Here is a 16,219-nt window from a genome sequence, read left to right on the forward strand (position 1 = left end):
TTTTTTTGCAATATAGTGTTACATTGTTGCCTCATATTTAGCTTGTGATCCACTACGACCCCCAGATCCCTTTTTGCAGCACTCCTTCCTAGGCAGTCATTTCCTATTTTGTATATGTAAACTGATTGTTTCTTCCTAAGCAGAGTACTTTGCATTTGTCCTTACTGAATTTCACCCTATTTACTTCACACCATTTCTCCAGTTTGTCTAGATCATTTTGAATTTTAATCCTATCCTTCAAAGCACTCACAACCCCTCCAAGCTTGGTATCATCCACAAACTTTATAAGTGTACTCTCTATGCCGTTATCTAAAATCATTGATGACAATATTGAACAGTACATACCCAGAACTGATCCCTGCAGGACCCCACTCAATATGCCCTTCTAGCTTGACTGCTAACCACTGATATCTACTCTTTGGGAAAGGTTTTCCAACACATTATACACTCGCCTTATAGTAGCTCCATCTAGGATATATTTCCCTAATTTGTTTATGAGAAGGTAATGTAAGAGTATCAAAACCCTAACTAAAATCAAGATATACCACTTCTACAGCTTCCCCCTATCAACAAGGCTTATTACCCAGTCAAAGAAAGCTATTAGGTTGGTTTGACACAATTTGTTCTTCACAAATCCATGCTGACTGTTATTTATCACCTTATTATCTTCTAGGTGTTTGCAAATCGATTGCTTAATTATTTGCTCCGTTATCTTTTCGGGTACTGAAGTTAAGCTGACTAGTCTGTAATTCTCCAGGTTGTCCTTATTTCCTGTTTATAGATAGACATATTTGCCCTGTTCCAGTCCTCTGGAATCTCTCCTATCTTCCATGACTTTTTGTACATAATCACTAATGGCTCAAATACCTCCTCAGTCCGCTCCTTGAGTATTCTAGGATGCATTTCATCAGGCCCTGGTGACTTGAAGACATCTAACTTGTATAAGTAATTTTTAACAAATTCTTTCCCTATTTTAGCCTTAATCCTACCTCATTTTCACTGACATTCGTTATGTTAGACTTCCAATTGCTACTGAGAAAATGAAACACAGTCATTTAACACTTCTGCCAATTAGTCCATGTCATAGAGAAACAAAACAACTTCATTGGGTTCCCTGAAGTTTCAGATCAGCACCACAAGCTCCTCAGCTGTCTACAGCAAAGGGACATCACATTCTGCTTATCCAACCGCCAGACCAGATCGTTCTACCACCTGTTTCCCCCAGGGAAGTGCAGCATGACTCGGTGCAACCAGGCCAGGCAACAGAGACAAGGATGGTAAAAAATTTGTAATCTTTCAAGGGAGAAAAAGACTGTTATGACTAACTTTTCCCTCAGACAACTATAGTCTTCCCTTCCCTTTCCTGGACCTAACCCCCCCCCCCCCCCCGCCCAGTTCCATGCTGCTCCTGTTTGCAAGGGAATGGTAAGATCAGGGGGTGGGAAGAAGCACTGAAATTATGTACTCTTCCAAGGGACAAAAGACAGCTGTCATTAATGTTAGACAAACAGCTATAAAGCTTTCTACAACTGTACCATCCCCAACTGGGACCTTTCTAAATCGGCTTCCCGGTGTGAGGCTCCAGATCATCACTGCCTGCATGCTGGCTGAGAAATGCACAGACAGTGGGGCACAATTATTTTTGTTAATAATCTGTTTCTCAGACATAGCTTCTGCCAAATGCGTAACAGGGGTTCACTGGAAATCAATAAAATTGTTGATTTATAGCCGTGTCTTTCTCGGGGCCATTTATGGGTTGAAGGGCCAGGAGGGAGAGGGAAATGTAGCAAGAGGGAGGGGGTACTGTCAGGGAAGGTAGGGATCCATTACCACTTACCAGCCTCTGGTTCTGGTTCCTGTCCAGCTCAGGGTCCTCCTGAAGCTCACTGAAAGGGCTTTCCAAACATTTCTCCAGGTAGAGTTGCTGAATCCACATACTCCTTGTCCTCCAGGGCGTCCTCTGCAGTTCCCTGCTGCCTCCTTGCCCTGGGTCTCATCAGCATCATGTCAGATGATGAGGCCAGCAGGGTTGAGGAGGAAGTTCTGAGCCACTTGAGGTTCTGTGCTGAGAGCCCTTGATAGCATCTGGTCCAGTTCGTCACAGAGGGTCATGTACAATGAGCTCTCCTGGAGTGACTGCTGGAGTCTTGCCTGCCTGAATAGTAGCCTCGAGTGCTTGATGCATTCCTAGCACTGGATCAGAGTCCAGCAAATACCCACATGCTCCAGCCTCTGTGAAGTTTCCTGGTAAAGGTATATGTTCCTGCCACTTCAGGAGAAGTCATGGAGGACAGTGTTCTCCAACCACACATTGATCAGCACGCAGGTGTGGTCAGTGGGCCAGGCAGCTCTTGGAGCAAGATCCATGTTTACCTGTATTGATCAAAAGAGTGCAGGGGAAAGCTGTTCTAACGTAGAAAGCTGTTCAAGCTGACACCAGTGAAAACAGGGGGACAAGGACTTTTACAGATTGGGTAAGCTCATGCTACCCTCATGCTATTTTTAGTGAGCTAGGCTTCTGCCTACCCAAGTAAAGAAGCATGCTCCCAGCTGCAGTGTAGATGTACTCTAAAAAATGTGTGTCCTGTTTTTGTGGACTCCCTTTTGCACCACACTGTCTGACCCTCCTCCTTAAATCAACCACCACATCTTGCTTTAGTACTACTTTCTGTGGTTATGTCTACATTGCAGCTGGGAGCACGCTTCCCAGCTTGAGTAGACAGACACACACTAGTTCTGTTCAAGCTAGCGTACTAAAAACAACAGCGTAGCTGGGGGCAGCACCAGCAGCAGCTCAGGTTAGTCACCCGAGTGTGTACCGGGGGGGATCAGGTGGGTTTGTACTCAGATGGTTAGCTTGACTAGCCACCTGTGCCACTCTTGGCTACACTGCTATTTTTGGCTTGCTAGTTTGAGCAGAGCTAGTGTGTCTGTCTACCCACACTGGGAAGTACCCTTCCAGCTGAAGTCCAGGTGTTCCCTTTACGGTTCTACTGCCATTGGCATAGTGGATGTCATCCTGGACCAACTCATTCCCCTGTGAGGATGAGCTGCTTCAGGTACAAAGTTCTCCTTATCCTCCTTAGCTTTCCTGGAAGCTGCTGTTACTATTCTGGGTAAGCTGAAAGTAGCCCAATTCTGGAGTGCCCCTGAGTGATGCTTCTGTGAGCATATTCCACAAACACGTACATAAATTCCAGGCTGGGATTTACAGTGATCTTCAAAATACCAACAAGGGATGTTTATTTGCCAAATCAAATCTCAAAATTCATTCCGTCTTTCAGAGAGAAAGAGGAAAAAAGTATACAGAAAGACCCTTGGATGATATAGTGTACATTATTTTAAAAACAGTGAGTTCATAGTGTCCTTTTAAGCTAAACAACAATGGAGATTAAAAAAGTCTTATATTAAGGCAGCTCTACACTAAATATAGATCCCTAACCCTTTGCTAAAAAAGCTGAAACTAAAACATTAAAAGACTGTAGAAATCTTTCCTGATCCCAACCCTTCTCTTCTCAGCAGCTCATTACGATTATAAACTATAAAACTAGAAGTACTCATTAGAAACAGAAAATGTCTAAAATATTTTAATTGCTGGGTAGTCACCTTACAACTACAAATATATTGGCTCATCACTCATGCTCATGTCACTACAAAGAACATTATTCCCAAGAACGCAAATCAAGTAAAGAATTCACCAGCTGTTGTCCCTAATTTTTTTCACCAGATGGCAGCAGGAAGACAATATAGTTAATGGGAAATGAGAGTTGAACATTGAACCAACAAGAGGTCTAACTGCTGGCTTTAATTTTGGTTAAAGTGTCTTAAATGATTACAACACAGACCAAAAGTAAGAGGTGGAAAATTTTCAATTGACTCTTGTTCTCAACTGCGATTTCCTGGAACAGACGACAAAGACTAGATGAAGACAATCCTCTAGAAAAAAAAAATTATGAGGTCTTGTGCATAGCTTTAGAACCTCCAGATTAATTCCTTTTTTAGTTCCCAAGGAAATAGGGCAGGCCTGAGGAAGTAACAACAGTAGTGGATAAATCACTAGTGAGAACTCCAATACTGGAACATGTTTTCAAAATTCTTTAGCTTGTTGTCTGCTTAAGCTACCTGGACTCTGAAACCACCCTGACCAAAGTCACTTATTAATCCACCATCTCAAGTCTTTCAAAAACTTATCTTTCTTCCTTATTCCTCTTCCTGCTATATCTCCAGGAAAAACTACACTTTGTTTCATGTCTCCCAGGCTCACTAGTGGGGTCACCTTTGGCTTTTCACCTACTCTCCCTAATTTCTAAACTTTCTCCATATTGTCTCTTATTACATCCTATCATTTCTTCCTCTGTAAAATGACCAAAAATCACCACCTTTTCCTCACTCTCTCCACTGCTAAAATAATTTTCCATACATCTCTCACATTTCACTATGGTAATCCTCTCCACACTGGCTTTCCCTGCTTATCATTTCTTTCCCTTCTAATCCATCAAAAATGCCCCTGCTAGAGTCCTCTTCCTCTCCCATCACTCTACTCACAGTATCCAGACCACCTCACATACCTAGCTTCCTGAACTGTCTGTGGTCAGACAACCTCCTCATCCCACCTAATCTTGCCTCAGCTACATTGCTGATCTCATTCCCTCTAAAACATCTGACACTCCCGATCCTCCTCCCACTCTTAGCTTCACATGAGACATCTTGCTGCATCCTATGAATGGAACATTCTTCTTTTTGTCCATCTAGCACCTTTTCTCTTCTTCAGATCCTTCCATTAAAACCTTCTTCCTCCAGGAATACTTCCTATCTTCGTTATCTCATCAATAAATCCCCACATCCAACAGACACATGTGCCTGAATTATTGTCTTACATAGATTTGTGTCTTCTTAGATTGTATAAATTGCTCCGGCACAACATGCCTTTATTTACAGTGTGTTTGTAAAGCACTGTGTCTACCTAGGGTGCTATATAAGTCAAGTTTAATAAATGCAGACCCAAATATTTTGGTGGACTCAATGAACTAAGGCAAAATATCTCCCTTAGCTCACACAGCTGAAGTGGAGGTCTGCCTTTACTAAGGGCTGTGTATAAATACCACAAACAAATTTTAAATGTAACACCTTAATCTAAGAATGCTCCTTTACTGCTTAATTTATACCTTCATTTTTATATTATAGTTCCACCCAGTATTGTGCAATTTTTGACCAAGCAGAACCACAAATAGACACCTTCCACCAGATGCAACTGTTATTTTTTAAACTCTAAAATCATGTGGAATCTTTGTTAAAATAACAGGATATACGCATGGCGCATCACAGCTCCCTTCAATTAAATACCATTTTGACCTTTTCCTGGAATTCTGAGTTCCACCAAAACTGGCTCTTTTTATGCTGAGTTTCCACTTGAAGTCTATTTATGTCATGCTGGTTACAGTATTGGTCAGGATCATAAAGAAAGCACTAAGCTTGCAGACACATGGATACCACATGAGTTGGTAAGATCTTAAAAACAAACAGCTTTTCAAAATGACCATACAAGTAGCGTCTCTTCTTCCCATTACTCCCCTTTCTTTATTAGAAAAGCTAATATAACAGCCAAGAGAAAGTGAACAAAATAATCTGCAAAAGCATATAATCAGAGTAGATTCAAGACAACTTTTTTTAAAAATGCTGGAGAAAGAATCAAGTTGAAAAAATAAGATAGGAAAGGAGTCCCCAGTTAACAGCCTGGATATTTTGTTCAGTTTCATCCAATGGTGAATGAAGGGAAGTAGGTAAACTATAGTAGACAAATTCTGGTTTGTGGAATTTATTTTTAGCTAAATAATAGCTTAATTTTTTAAGTAGTAAAAATAAAGTCTTGAATCAGTGTGTAAAAATTCACTGAGAGCCAGCCTGAGGGCTTGTCTACATTTACCAGGGGTTCCACGTGTGGCGATCAATGCATCGGCTGTCGATTTAGCAGATCTAGTGAAGACCCGCTAAATTGGCCGCCGATTGCTCTCCCATCAACTCCTGTACTCCACCTGAACAAGAAGCACAAGGGGAGTCGACGGGAGAGTGTCTCCAGTTGACATCGTGTAGTGTGGACCCTGCAGTGGGTATATCTAAGTACATAGCTGAAGTTGCATAACTTAGATCAACCTCCCCCAGTAGACAAGGCCTGAGAATGAGCATAGATGAGAAGGGACAGTATGACTATATGTGGTGTTTGAAGAGAAGGTAAGAATTATTTTTTGTGCTTATGTGTTGGCCTCTTAAAATATTTCTGAACATCCTATATGAGTTAAAGGATTACCCAAGTCCTGTTTTGGTGAGGTTAACTGCCACTGGTACTCAAAGTTCTCCTGGAATTACACAACAATAAAATTAGCCCTGTTAAAGCCTTATGTCCTAAGGATGAGCTCCCAAGTACTAAGGTACATCTTTAGATCATACTGTTTCCATTCACAACCAATTTTCAACATTTCAAAATAGTAAATTTTAGCTTTTTTTTTTGGCCATATTTGCTAATTTGACACTATTTATATTAAAAAACCCTCCTGTCAAATTTTGCGTCACCGTAGTTACCAAAAACTGGTTATTAGGAACATAAATGTGATCATTACGGTTATGATTTTACTAAAACTAATAAGGTTAGGATTAAGATTTTTAATCATCTAGTATCTTTAAAACTTTGTTTGAAATTCCTTAAAATTTTTATTACAGGATATATTTGATTTAAAAAAATTCAGACTTACCTCCCAATGACCTTGTGCTCTCATTGTTGCTCTTTAAATATTAATCAATATACATCATGATAAAGAAAAGTCCACAACAAATAGCAGTAATTAACATGGCATTTTGTACCAACTTTACAGTAACAGTTGACAAACAAAAGGATGATAACCTGTGCACTATGTTCAAGTGTTTGTGAGCCAGATTTCAAAGCGAATGGAGACAAAACAGTAAGGTTAAAAGAGAGAAAAATATACTCAAAGGTCTATGGGAAGCTTTTCTACATAAGTATATTAACTTCTGCAGAATCTGAGCTTTCATTTAAAAATAACCACTAGGTTTCTAGCCATTATGTTTGCAAAGATAACTTTCCAAATGTAAACAGACTATAAATCAATTCAGTTCCTCTGCTGCTCACAGCTTTCCCAAACTGCAGCTTAGATACTGAACAGTCATGTCATTTTCCACTGCTGCTATCATACCCTGTGAACAGTAGTGAAACTGGTAAGAATAAGGTCAGTTTTACTTTGCTACAGCTTGGAGATAGAAACAAATAGTAGGATCATCAGACACTGGAGCTACTCACAAGAGGATCACCACTTAAAAATGGAGACTGGGAAAGGAGTAGAAGAAAAAAAAACACTTTGCAGCAGTCAACAGGCTGGCAAAGAGAATAGAGTAACAGCAATACACCTCCCCCTCTCAGATTAGTCAGGAGACTCTAGCGTGGAAAGGCGAAAACAAGAAAAGGCTAAAATACAGGTATTTTAAAAGGAAGCAACAGTAAAATACTGCACTTTCTTAGGGTTACCATTCATCCGGATTCCCTCGGACATGTCCGGCTTTTTGAGCTAAAAATAGCGTCCGGGGGGAATTTGTAAATGTCCAGACTTTCCCCCCCCATGCAGAGCGCACGGCTTACAGGGCAGCCGGACGGATGGTGCCACTTACATGGGGCTCCGACAGCCAGAGAGAGCCCCTCCTCCGCTTCCCCCTCCTCTCCCCTGCAGCTGAGAGCACTCCCTCCCTGTATTCGCAGATCACCAGCCGGCAGTCTGGAGCTCCTCCCCGCTCCTCCTCCCCTGCACGCTGGTCTGAGCGGCAGGGTAAGGGGGCCAGGGGGTCGGAGAAGGGGCAGGGAGGTTCTGGAGGGGGCAGTCAAGAGACGGGGGGGTCGGGAGTTCGGGGGGGGGCTTTTGGGAGGGAGGTGGATAAAGTATTGGGCAGTCAGAGTACAGGTAGGGGGTAGGGTCCTGGAGGGCTGTTAGGGTGGGGGGGGCGGGGGGGCAGTTAGGGGACAAGGAACAGGAGGCTTAGGTAGGGGGTGGGGTTCTGGAGGGCAGTTAGGAGCAGGGGTCCCAGGAGGGGGCAGTCAGGGGACAAGGAGCGGGGGGGGTGGGTGTTTGGGAGTTCTGGAGGGGGCTGGCAGGGGTGGGGAGAGGGATCGGAGCAGTCAGGGGACGGAGCAGAGGGGTTTAGATGGGTCGGGAGTTCTGGGGGGGTTTGTCAGGGGGTGGGGCGTGGTTGGATGGGGCGTGGGAGTCCCAGGGGTCTGTCTGGGGGTGGGGGTGGGGGTGTGGACAAGGGTTGGGGCAGTCAGGGTACAGGTAGGGGGTAGGGTCCTAGGGGGCCAGTTAGGATGGGGGGAGGGTCTCAGGACGGGGCAGTTAGGGGACAAGGAACAGGGAGGTTTAGGTAGGGGGTGGAGTCCTGGGGGGCAGTCAGGGTCAGGGTTTCAGGAGTGGGCAGTCAGAGGACAAGGAGCGGGGGGAGGGTTGGGGGTTCTGAGGGGGGCGGGAAGTGGGGGGGTGCAGGGGTGGGGCTAGGACAGGATGGGGGCGGGGCTCCTCCCGTCCTCTTTTTTGCTTGCTGAAATATGGTAACCCTAACTTTCTAAGAGCATTAAGAGTTTTCTTTACCACTACTGTGAACAGCAACTCTATCCTAGCTTTGCATTTGAATATTCACAAGGCCCTTGTGAATTCCGTTGTCATGTCAAGGAACGAAGTCTGCCCAAAGACATTATTCAAAGAAAAAATAGCGATAGAAACTTACAGTTTATATGACAAGCTTTATACCATTGACCTAAATCAGCATGTATATAGTCCTTGCATGTGAGGCTTCTGTTTTTCAGGGTTCATTTTTTGGGGTTTACTTTTAACATTTATTGAGTTTTATGTAGATGTACAAAAAGCAGGTTTCTTCAGAGCTCTCTCTGTGTATATACTGTAATAAGTAAATTCTTTGTAATGTTCCCCAGTGCACTTTAGCATTATACTGTTTCAAACAGAACTATGCTAAAGTGTGCTAGGGAACCAACTGGATCAACATGGGCCAACTAATGCACAACATGTTTGTATGCTTAAAAAATACCACACCTCTATATTCCACATACTGCTCCATGTAGACAGACCTTTAGATACAAAATATCTATCCAATAAACTATATATCCAAAATATTTATCCAATAAACACTAGAAAAACACCTGTTTCTTTCATTTTCTTTTCTTCCTTTTTTACCTTACACTTTTATCAGTGTCTTGTCTATTAAAACTGAAAATCTGAAGCCTTACTTGCAATTAATGAAGGACAATTCAAAAACAGCCACTATAAGGAATCTATCAATCATATAGGCAATTAGTTCTTCGGAAAAGTCTATGAATCATATACAGAGATACATAAATTTGCCACAGAACATTTATGCATGAAAATTCATAAGTAGGAAAGGCGAAAACTGTTTCAGGAAAAAAAAAAAAAAAAAAAGGAACGCTGCAGCATTAGAACAAATACCAAACCCCTTTATAATTCAGAACTTCCGTACAATGCTTTCTGTTCTTGCAAAGACAATTCTTTGTAAATTTAACCTTTAATCCCAATTATTCTTTTGTTTCCATCACCCTCCCTACCCCGTTTTTTAAAACGTAGTTAATGATATTGTAAAGGCATGCTATTTATTAACACTAATTCAGCAGATAAGAACATGCTCTCTCTCGATGCCAATGATATTTAAGCATATACCTACAGTTAAGCATTTGCTTAAATGCTTTACAGGATAGGGATGGACTACTGAATCAATGGCTAAAATTAATTTTCTGAGGACTATGCCAATGTCAGAATGTCTTTAGGCTTGTAACCATCTTATATGAACATATACTGTAGCACTTGTCAAGCCAGGATCTCCAAGGGCTTTGCAACGTTAGTTAAACCTCACAACACCTCTGTAGAATCCTCATTTTACAAATTTGTAGAGTGGATCATGGAGAAGTGCCACTACTAGGGAAGTGTGGATATGAGTGGCCTGGGTGAAACTAAAACAAACTGAGTCCTGACCTGCAGTCATCTGATCAAACGACTAGACACAAGCGTCTTACTGCCAATTAGGATGTAGATTTGTTGTTACTGATTTCCAACCAGCTGGCCAAAAACCCACACAAACAGTGAGTATTCTAAACCAAAACCAAATGTAAATAAACATAGCATTCTCAAGCCATGGTTCTTAGCAGCATGCATTTAGCGCTATAACATATCATGGAAAAATCACTTTTAATTAATGTTCTTAGAGCTTTCAAACTACCGGTAAGCTTAGGATTTGAAACTAAATTCCCTCCTATGATATACTATAGGATTTACAAAGCTAGCACTTTCTAATAAGCTTTCAGATCACAGTTATTTATAGTCTATGCTTGCCAAAAATGTAAAGAAAATAACTAAATATCTGTAGTGTATGAGTGCAGCTATTTATTTACATTTTCAATTAGCAAAAGGCATTCTCATGCCCCTTTCTTTTTCATTGATGACTGTATTGGCAAAAAGTAAAAAACTATTAATTACCCAGTATAAAACTTTTAGTTATTAACATCCCTGCATATGGCTTTTCAACAAAAATTTGAAAAATGTAAATATTCAGCTGTCAGAAAATCCACTGTCACACTCTCTGCTGCTTGCATAATCCATATGTTATGTGTACTGCAATAAGGATAAAATGAAGGATAATGACAAGAATAAAGGCAAGATACATACATAAAGAAAAATAAATAAAACAATCCATTCCCAGTCATGTTAGTAGTAATCTTATTCTCTTTCTTAACACTAACTTGACTAATTTTTACATAAATAATAATGTTTTACGTTTAATACCTTTTCAAACATGTTCAATCTCCTAGCCATCCAATGTTCTCTAATCAAAAGAGCAGAAAACTACCTGTTATGAAGAAATATGTTTTTTTACAACTCTGGTAACACTCAACTTTTATTTTTAAACCTCTTATACAAGCTTAAACAGAAGACCAACCTCCTGAAGTTACCAATGATTTTGGCTTACTAGAAATATTTTTTTTTGCATTTTAGGTGACACAAATGTGAAGCAATATATTTGTCAGAGTTTCAGAAATTATTTTAGATGTGTGGAAAATTATTCTGAATGGAATTATATAACCTATCTTACTTATGGCACTGAGTTTCTTGCCATCAAATATAGACAGATTGCTGTGATTTCTCTAAATTCTGTATTTTCTATGTTATGCACCACTGTATACCAAACTATTTTATACATAGCCCTTTAACAAACTGATACATAAAAATATATTTTAAATGACAGGTGTTAAAAATGCACATAGTTTATAATAGTTTACAGTGTGTGTACATCCACAGTAACATACACGTGCTCACTCTCTCTTTAGAAGTCCTACTCCTTCCCTGGAGAATGTTTTACAAAAAAAATCATAAAACCACAACAACTCAGTGATTCTCCTCTTTGTCCACAATCCAACTCTGCAAGGAAACCTAGCCAAATGTAATTCTAATACAATAATTGCCAATATATATTTCCCACAATTCTACTTAACAGACTTATGAATTGGTACATGTATATGAATCCAAAAATATCAATCTTCACTTTATTCCTACCCTAGTGAAATCCTAATTTGTTTCCAATTTAACTTCCATTTTAATCAAATCATACTGCCAGATTTAAGGATATTGGCTTCTCTGAGTAACCAATGTGTTTGCAAAAACAGTTTAATCCATTACCTTGTATTATTAACACCACACACACTAATACTCAGCAAGGAGCAAGAATAAATGATTCTCTCTCTCTTCGGCACAAATTTGAATCCATGATGATCCTGTAATTTCTTTATTGTAGTTTTCAATTATTTGTTTCTCAGTTTTGGAAGGCTAAGGGATATCAGACGTGATATTGAGAAATAGTGGAAATAAAGTGAATTTGCACTTTCTTTATAGATAGGAGGGTAGACAAAACAGAACTCTGAAAATCTTTTTAAAATACCCTTGGTGTTTATGGTACATCCATTTGAATTCCGTCTAGGCTGAATATTAGAATACCTCAATGTCATGCAGCTGCAAAAAAGGTTAATATGATTCTGGGGTGTATTGATAGGAGTGTTGTATACAGGACATGGGAGGTAATTATCCCATTGTACTTGGCACTGCTGAGGCTCAGCTGGAGTACTGTGTCCAGTTCAGGGCACCACAATTTAGGAAGGATGTGGACAAATTGGAAAGAGCCCAGAGGAGAGCAACAAAAATGAAGAAAGGTTTAGCAAACCCAACCTATGAAGAAAGGTTGAAAAAACCAGGGCATGTTTAGTCTTAAAAAATGAAGACTGAGGGGTGACCTGATAACAGTCTTCCAATATGTGAAGGGCTGTTACAAAGAAGATAGTGATCAAATGCTCTCCATGTCCACTAAAGATAGGACAAGAAGCAATGGGCTTAACCTGCAGCAAGGGAGATTTAAGTCAGATATTAGGAAAAACTTTCTAACTATAAGGGCAGTTAAGCTCCGAAATAACTTCCAAGGGAGGTCATGGAGTCCTCATCTCTGGAAGCTTTTACAAACAAGGTACCTTCCAGAGAAGAGCTTAAAATATGTTTGCATTTTTTGTCCAGTCTAATAAATAAAATATCGTGAAGAGCTGAGCAGAAGTTACTGTATACATCAGAGCAATCTCTTACCAATGACTTGAGACCAAATTCTGCTTTAAGTTACATATATGTAATTTGATTTATGCATGGGGACTCATCTTTGTACAGAGCCACATTAACTTCACAGGGACGCTGCACAGGTATAAGTGTTCCCTTTTATTGTCTACAACAGAGTGGCACAAGCATAACTGAGAGCAGACTCTCATTACTGAATTTTTCAATCTTATAGGAAAATTGTTCTCAAAATACTGTACTTTGAAAGGGCATGAAAAAAAATAATCACACTAGCTCTCTCTAAATTGGTCTTTTGTGATCCCAAAGCTTTTAATCTAAAATGTCACATATTTAATTCACATTTTCATTTGTAATCTACAGATAAGAATACCTGTGATTTACAAAATCACTTACATTAACACCAACTAGCATGCTGAATTTGAAATGCAGAATTAAGAGCAAAATACAGGCAGCATTGTTCACCAAAACTTGGCAAAATAATCTTTTAAGACCTGTACAATGTTCTATTGTAGGAGAAAGAACAAGTCCTCTTCAGATATTGGTGGTGAAACATCCTTAAATACACCAAGTGTGTGTGTGTATATATATAAGGCCAAGGACACTTTTTTCTTGTTGAGAACGAGTAGCATTTTTGTCAGTATTCAGATTAAGGTAGTAAGTCATTTATGGAGCAAATTAAAATTAGCGCGTAACTCAGTTACTATTCTTGTGTGTACTCCAGTAGCATTCACAATATGCTAAGCACTGTTATATGCATAAAAGGAAGATAAAGTCTTGCTCCAAAACACTTTACAAGACTGTTGTCACAGTCTTGTAAACATTTATTCATGTGCTTAATTTTAAATCATGGACTACTCATGTGTCTAAATAAGCACATATACCTTGATCCTGCAAATATTGGATAAGAAGATATGAAACACATGAAGGATGTAGGAGAGGGATACAATCAAAACATCTTTATATGGATATATTATTAAATAAATACAATTTTGTAACTATATATTATGTAATAAACACATGAATTATGCCTGGCCCCCTCAACCCTACCCATTTAGTTGACTAATATATTGTAGGAGTCACAGAAAGAGTAGATCTGGAAGAGGGATCTGTAGGAGAAGGTGGACCTTACAGATCAGGTGAAGGCCTTATGGAACATCAATTAAGGCAGTAAAAGGACCAGTCACACTGTGGATCTTCATTCATTAGATGGGTTTTGCACAAAACCCAGTTTTCCTTACTGTACACTGTGAAAAGTGTGATAGATGCCTCTTTTTCAGAGGAGATTAGAAAGGTTTGCTATGTTCTTATTGCAACCTGATATTTTCACACATCGTTCAACTTCAGAGTTGTACCAAAAGGCAGCTGCTAAACTATGTTCAAATAGAATTGGTAGAGCTCACAAAATCAGGATGGCAGTTCTTGACACTTCATAGTCACATCACAAATCAGAACACTTAGTAAAACCACTAAACTCTCTGAGGCACTGGAGTTTGAAGGCCAAAGACTATCCATGTGTTTTAACTACACTGTCAGAAACTCCAATAAGCATTACACCTTGCTGACAAAAATGCAAGCCCAGGAAAGAATGCAAATGTTATAAGCAACATTAATGTAAGAATGCAAATGTTATGTGCAAAAAAAATAAAAAGCATGAGGACAATCAGCATTCTACCATGATTGAAATAGTATTTATTTAAAATTTTCCATTTCTTGCAAATAATTTGTAATAAGAATGAGAACTTCACCACTCGTAGAAAACAAGAGTTATATAAAAGATCTATGAGATCATCCAAATTTCCCCCTGCAAATAGTGTGCCCTACATGGGACTTTACAGATAAACAGAGAACCCAACTGTTTTAAGTATTGTTTTTATGGAAACTATCCATAAAATACCTACAGAAGTGTCTAGTATTTACATAAAATTGAGTGACAAAATAGTGTACCATTAAGGCTGAATTTTTTTTACTAACTGCAAAATAATAGTGAGATTTATCACAAATGTATTTAATTTACTTCCCATCAGTACACATTTCTAAAAAGGTTTATTGTGCTAATAATGGTGCCCTTCCCTGCATTTTTACATTCACAAAAGTGATAATATTTAACCATATATAAAAGTATACTGTAAATTAACAGAATAGTAGTTGAGTATATTTATAAAATATATTATATAATAACAGTTGTTCTACAGTTGCAATACTAACACACTTATACGATCATATATTGATTATTCATGATCCTGCTTAATTTTGCCCAAACAAGTAGGACCATATTGTTCCTTAGCATCATCAAAGGCAGTTTACTAGGCAAGCTAATAACTGTATGTTGATCTAATTCTTTTTGGAGCAGAAATAACTTAATTTCCAGGTATATATTTAACTGTTATGGGCTTCTCACTGCTTTTATGAAATGAACTATGCCATACACTTCCTTGGCATTGCTCAACAGTACTTGAGAGCTGGCTTAGAGATTTCATATTTTCACCTGTATTTTTAATTTCTCTCTCCTCAAGAAATTAAATGTTATTTAATACTCTGGGAAGGTAGTGAAGATACTTTAAAGTGTAAAACTATTTTCCTTTGGGTGAAGTACTCTCCCCATCTTCAGCTGTAACCTCAAATACGGAGATGGCAAACCCTGAGGATACATCTACAAAGCAGCTGGGAGCATACTTCCCACTATGGGTAAACTGACACAGGCTAGGATAGTAGGTATTTATCTACTCACATTGGGAAGCATGCTCCTAGCTGCTGTGTAGACATACCCTAAAAGGCACTTCAGAAGACTGTGATGCTCAGATAATCTTGCCATTAATCTCTGCTTTAATCACTAACAACCAAATTAATATACTAACATTTACAGCAATCTTTACATCACTTCACTCTACTACTGATGTGTCAGGTTTAATGTACAAAAATAGGCCTTGCACAGTACAGTATAATGAAGTCAGTCAAATAGGGGACAGGAATCCCCTCATCACCAATCAAAATCACCAGATTTAAAAGCTAAAACTAGTCCTCTCGGTTTGACTCAGGCTGCATATAATAAACTGTCAAAAAGGGAACCAGAAATAATATATCATCAATCAGGCTTTTATATGCAAAGGGCCATATCAAGCAAGGTGCTGAGCACCTGGAAACCCAAAGTTGAGAAGGCTCAGCACTTTCCAGACATAGCCTTTTGTGCATAATAGTACAATTATACAACAAATTCCGGTTCACATTTTGACAAATTTATCATATGCAGTATTAGTCAAACAGAGTGGGCTACACCTAGCTTTTAACTCTATTGATTTTGATTAGTGACTAGGGACTCATCTCCTACAGATGACTGACTTTATTACACAGCACTATAGATTAATTGTTGTTGTAGGATAAAAGCGGACATATTAATGTGGTACAAAGTGAATTCAACGGGAGATGAGGATACTTAGTGCCTGATCCTGCCAGGAGCCATGTGTGAAATATTCTATAAGCCGAGCTGTGTGCAATTTTTGTGTAATAGGAACATGAGTGGTGGAGTATGGGGAGACAAT

At 39.3% G+C, this 16,219-nt stretch overlaps 1 protein-coding gene across 8 annotated transcripts in view; it reads right to left on the bottom strand.

Annotated features, from left to right (window-relative positions):
* The window catches only part of INPP5A (inositol polyphosphate-5-phosphatase A), a 435,774-nt gene that overhangs the window by 331,546 nt on the left and 88,009 nt on the right, over positions 1 to 16,219 (bottom strand). Inside the window, exon 1 of one of the 8 annotated variants that reach the window (XM_065552141.1) lies at positions 14,969 to 14,972. The exons of 6 other annotated variants lie outside the window; for them this stretch is intronic. Coding sequence is in view for 1 of the 2 variants with exons in the window: in XM_065552138.1 (XP_065408210.1) it covers positions 7,535 to 7,537 (3 nt within the window). In the remaining variant the exon portion in view is untranslated. Of the gene's footprint in view, positions 1 to 7,534; positions 7,553 to 14,968; positions 14,973 to 16,219 lie in introns of those variants that run through there. One more of the 8 variants, XM_065552138.1, reaches the window with a different exon arrangement.

Source organism: Chrysemys picta, chromosome 7 (assembly GCF_011386835.1).
Source record: "Chrysemys picta bellii isolate R12L10 chromosome 7, ASM1138683v2, whole genome shotgun sequence".
NCBI classification, from domain to species: domain Eukaryota; kingdom Metazoa; phylum Chordata; order Testudines; family Emydidae; genus Chrysemys; species Chrysemys picta.